Source organism: Brachypodium distachyon, chromosome 1, assembly GCF_000005505.3.
Source record: "Brachypodium distachyon strain Bd21 chromosome 1, Brachypodium_distachyon_v3.0, whole genome shotgun sequence".
NCBI classification, from domain to species: Eukaryota; Viridiplantae; Streptophyta; class Magnoliopsida; order Poales; family Poaceae; genus Brachypodium; species Brachypodium distachyon.
In genome coordinates this window covers 10,231,918-10,236,835 of record NC_016131.3, presented here as the reverse complement: position 1 = coordinate 10,236,835, position 4,918 = coordinate 10,231,918, and the positions used below count along the sequence as shown (strand labels likewise).

Sequence of the window (4,918 nt, the reverse complement as noted above, 5' to 3'; positions counted from 1 at the left end):
GAACGAACAGATCACTCCAGTCCTAGTGCTCCGCTCTCACTGCCATGATTTTTCTTTCTCTCTCAGAAAGAATCCAAAGAATTTATGCCTGTGTTCTTGTAGTTTTCTGTCTGAAATCTTGTCTGCCATATGGTGCAAAAGGCGCATTCACGTGGATCATCGCCCTGCCCTCTCCGTATGCGTGCGATTCTCAGTGGTGTGGTAGATCTGACCAAAAGTGAGCAACTTCGCGTAGTAAGTGAAGCACAAAAAGGTTAGATTTTCCAGGTCCATTAACCAGTGTAAGCAGATTACATCGAGTAATTCTGGTGAAACCCTCTCTGGTTTGCCGACAAGATCACAAGAGCCGCATGCTCAAACACATCAGCACTGCTGCAGCCTGCAAGTGTGTATGGGCATGGCAAGTGGTGAACAGAACAATTCTTTATCTAATTTAGCAATTGGCAGTGTAAATATGTTTAGGTGAGTGGTGAGGCCTGGCAAGATCAAGAAGGTGCGTCCCATGGAGCATGTGATGAGGAATCAATCCCTCTGCTGATCCAGATTGTGTTGCCTAATTTGGCTTCTTTGGTGCATGCCTGCCTCGTAGTAGCCTGAGTGGCAGCAGCAGCAGAAGCTCTTGTAGCATTCCTAAGCAAACTGATTCCCTTCAACGGCATGCAACCGGCTAGTAACAGTGTTTTTTCCTGTTAATTTTATTGTCAGATACAGTTTGCTAATCTGAGTTGACGACGCTGTTGTACTCTACTCCGTTAATCTGTTCACTATCATCTCAAATCTTATGTCGCACAATGGTAAATCTTTTGGAGTTCAGAAAGTACCTATGAGCGCATCCACCTGCAATAGTGAAATTTCTGATGTATGTAGTAGAACACTAAAATGAATATCCGAAGTATAGCCGCAGAATGTATGGAGACGGCCTGGACAGGAATGTTTTTTCTTTTAACTGCACAAGACAGAATGTTGTTTCAGTTAATACTGCGTACTGTAGTCTGTGGTACAGTAACAGCTTGCTTCCACAGGATGATTTGAGGCACACGAATCTTTACAGTTTTATTTTGAGGATCACGATCGTAATTTCACAATCAATGTCAGAAAATTAGATATCAAAGCACCTGATTGTAAACCAAAGAATACAGTAGCCATCTTTATTATTGAGATTAGCATCACTGAGCCTCATGAAAATGAGGCTCTCTGTGTGCAAACAAATAATCAAACGATCTGACGAAGCAGATCACACACCAACCAACACATTATCACTAGCAATGAAGAAAGCAAAAACCGTTGGGTGAGTTGATTGACCGATCCGGTCCGGTTCTTTCTAAAGAACCCGGTCCGAGAGCGAGGGCAGGCGGCGGAAGAAGTTGAACCCGGCGGACGGCATGTCGCCGCGGAACCTGGGGTGACGGAGGTAGTAGAAGCCCATCCCGAGCAGCAGCACCTTGAACGGCACGGCGTAGAGCACGAGCGCGGTGAGCAGGCAAACCACGGCGAACACCCCCGTGGCGCGCGGGTCGCGCCAGGACAGCAGCGCCTCGACGCGCTCCCCCTGCGCCGCCACGTCGCCGAGCAGCGTCTGCGCGCGCCCGGCCACGGCGCGCAGCCGGTCGTAGCGCATCCGGACGACGTCGGCGGGGCGGCCCGAGGGGAGCCCGTCGAACTCCTCGTCGAGCTCGTCGGGGCTGACGCTGTCGACGTGGGACAGCCTCGGGTCCATGCCCGTCGGCTCCCGCGGGCGCGAGCGGTAGCGCCAGAGCAGGACCAGGAAGAGGTAGAGGCAGACGGTGGGCAGGATCATCTCCGGGCAGAGCACGACGGCGACCAGCAGCATGTGCACCAGCACGGTGGTCGGCGAGTGCTCCCAGGTGCGCACCCGGTGGCCCCACTTCACCGCCGTGGCCACGTGCGACAGGCAGCCCACCACGCGGAACCAGTTGGCCTTGCTCCGGCGCATGCTCCACGTGTGGGTGTCCGTGTCCAGAAGGTACTGGACGACCTCGGGCCCCAGCGGCGGCTCCGACCGCGCCAGCCGGCCCGACACGATGCGCATGGCCGTGTGCCGCAGCACGTCCTGCTGCGCCGGGCCGAGCGGCTTGACGTAGTGCATGCGCGGCAGCAGCGGGCTCCCGTAGGCCTGCATCAGCGTGAGCCAGGACGGGCAGGTGAAGCGGATGGCCAGCTCCAGCTCCCCCATCTTGCGCACGCCGACCGGGTGCACGGCCGTGAGCGCGTAGTTGATGACGTACACCCGGTTGGTATCCAGCGTGGAGAGGCGGATGCGGAGCTTCCCGATGCGGGCGTCCTTGGGCGGCAGCTTCCCGTTCAAGTAGCGGGCGTTGTCGAAGACGGCGATGGAGAGCACGGTGCAGGGGTCGAACACGTCCCACGCGTACTGCTCGTTCCACCGCGGGTTGAACTGGTCCAGGATGGTGCGCGTGCGCGCCCACTTGGGCCCGTACTTGAGCACCACGTACGCGTCCGTCGACCCGCTCGCCCCGTCCTTGGCGATCTTCATCGGCACCAGGTTCGCCGCGCCGCGGACGCCCACCTCCAGCATGCCCACCGGCGGCTTCGACAGCTGCTTCGACGCCGCGCGCACGTCGCTCGCCACGTTCGCCGCCTCGTCCAGCACGTGGTACCCGCCCTCCAGGCACACGCGCACGTGCACCCGCCCGGCGTACGGCCGGGCCTCGTCGCCGCAGAGGTTGAGCCACCGCGACGGCGGCTCGGCCCGGTCGTCGGAACGCCGGTGCACGGTGGACAGCGGCACGCGCGCCTGGCCGACCGGCTGCCCGGAGAAGATGTCCTCCACGGCCACGGTCAGGAAAGGGTCGAACGGCTCCGCGGCGACGAACAGCAGGTCCTCGTTCCAGCTCGGGTTGGACGCGCCGGCCGCCGCGCTGCCCAGCGCGATGCGCCCGGTCTTGAACACCTGGGCGCCCAGCTGCGCTTTCACGTACAGCTCCGGGAAGCTGGGCGCGTACTGCTTCGCCTTGGCGTCCGGCGGGGACGGCAGCCGCAAATCCTGCGCTTGGATGACGCTGAGGCGGAGGTACCAGAGCTTGGGGGACAGGTATGCCTTGGAGCGGGTGTGGACCAGGTTGCCACCGGAGTCAGATTGCCATGCTTCCTGGAATGCCTCGTCGACCTGCGTGCCGACCCACACGGCGAGCATCACGTCGCAGGCCGAGGTGCCGTCATCGGCGTGGCCCTCCAGGGTATACCACTGGGGAGCGAGCGCGCTGTCGGGCGGCGATCGTTTGGGGACTTCTTGGAGGTCGAAGGAGACGAAGCCCAGGTTGGGGTCAGCCGGAACGGGCTCCCCCTCCTTCTCCGGCTTCTTGGCCTCCTCATGGACGGTCACCTCCAGCGAGGAGGCGGTGAGGCTCGCCTTGTGGAAGGCGAACACCTGGTCCCACTCGCCGGCGGCCGCGGCGGATCGAGTCCGCACGGTGTGAGCGCCAATGGACAGCTGGGCGTACAGCGGCTGCTTGTTGCCGTCGTCTTGATGCTTTGCCTTCAGAAGCCGGACGAACAGGTAAGGCACGCGATCCACCAGGTCGTACGACGCGCTGCCGCCGGAGGCGGTCATGCTCCGCTCGGCAGCGCTCTGCGGACGGATCTCGAGGTCGCCGGCGATTCCGGCGTTGGACAGCTGCATCTTCGACGGCGAGGGCGGCGGGGCCTTCGACGGGGAAGGAGGCGCTGCCTCCTTCTTCTCCTCTTTGGATTTAGCTTCCTCCTTGGGTTTCTCGCCGTCCTTCTTCCCCTTCTCCGGCGAGTTTTTCTTGCCGTCCTTCTTGCCCGCCTCCGGTTTCTTCTCCTCTGGTTTGGCCTCCTCTGCTTTCTTTGCTTCGGCAGCGGCTTCCTCAGGCTTCTTCTCCTCAGCCGCAGGGGCAGCGGCTGATTCCTTGCCCTTCTCCTCGGTCGCGTCTTTTTTCTCAGCCGACGCATCGGCCTTCTCTTCAGCTGCAGGGGCAGGCGGCGGCGGGGGCGGCTCGTCGACGAACCAAATCTTGAGCCCGATCTCCCCCTTGATCTGCGAGAAGACGCTCCGCTTCTCGAGCGGGTAGTAGACGAGCGTCTCGTCCCCTTCCTTGGCGAATGACGCGCCGGCCACCTTGACCTTCCCGAGGAACGTGCCACCGCGGCGGCCGCTCCCACCGCCGCCGCTTCCCCCGCCGGCGATGGCCTTCTTGTCGTTGTAGACGTTGAGCTCGAGCGTCTCCCCGGTCATGGCGTCGGGGTGGTGCACGAGGAACTCGAGGCGCTCCCCCCACTGCGGATTGAGATCCCGCGGCCGGGTGGCGGTGCGGCGGCGCTGGCCGTCGAAGTCGACGACGGCGTAGGCGCACGCCGTCCCTTGCCCGTCCTTGGGCATGAGGTTCCGCGCGTTGCAGACCTCCACCACCACCCGCCGCTTCGCCCCCTCCTCCACCATGGCGACTCCTAGGCGGCTTAGTTTGGATCCTGGAAGCTTCTACGCCGGCGAAAAAGGAAAGATTACTCGAATCTCGGAAAACAATCTCCCGGTGCTGTGGGGTGTGTGTCTGAGAGAGAGAGAGAGCGATATGGGGACCTGGGAGAGAAGGGATGCGGCCGTGCGGGGAATAGTAGTAGTAGGAAGGAAATGAGATGGAATATGACCGTTGGGGAGTGGGGGAAGAAGGAGGGGAGCGGAGAGTGGACTGTGGAGAGAGGCGGAGGTGGGGCGGGGGATTAAATGGAGGCAACGGGCGGGAGGGGTGGGGCTAATGGCCACGTCGGACAGTGGTGGATGCCACGTGGAAGGGAGGCCTGCGGGCACGGAGCCTTGTCCAGTAGTGGAGCGGCAGAAAGCGGAATCGGATTGGGGGCTGCTCTGTGGCACACTGGCTTGAGTGCGACGGGAGTGACGTGTCCAGGCCGTAACGGCATT

At 61.1% G+C, this 4,918-nt stretch overlaps 1 protein-coding gene across 1 annotated transcript; it reads right to left on the bottom strand.

Annotated features, from left to right (window-relative positions):
• Positions 1–1,119: 1,119 nt before the first annotated feature.
• Positions 1,120–4,709, bottom strand: LOC100825173 (protein QUIRKY). The gene has a single exon (XM_003561649.4). It carries the CDS (start codon positions 4,439–4,441, stop codon positions 1,322–1,324), a length of 3,120 nt encoding a protein of 1,039 aa, XP_003561697.1. The 5' UTR covers positions 4,442–4,709; the 3' UTR covers positions 1,120–1,321.
• Between the last annotated feature and the right edge of the window lie 209 nt (positions 4,710–4,918).

What these genes read in the sequence shown, in the direction of transcription:
- LOC100825173 (XM_003561649.4), bottom strand. Translation starts at nt 4,441, where the DNA reads ATGGTGGAGGAGGGGGCGAAGCGGCGGGTGGTGGTGGAGGTCTGCAAC.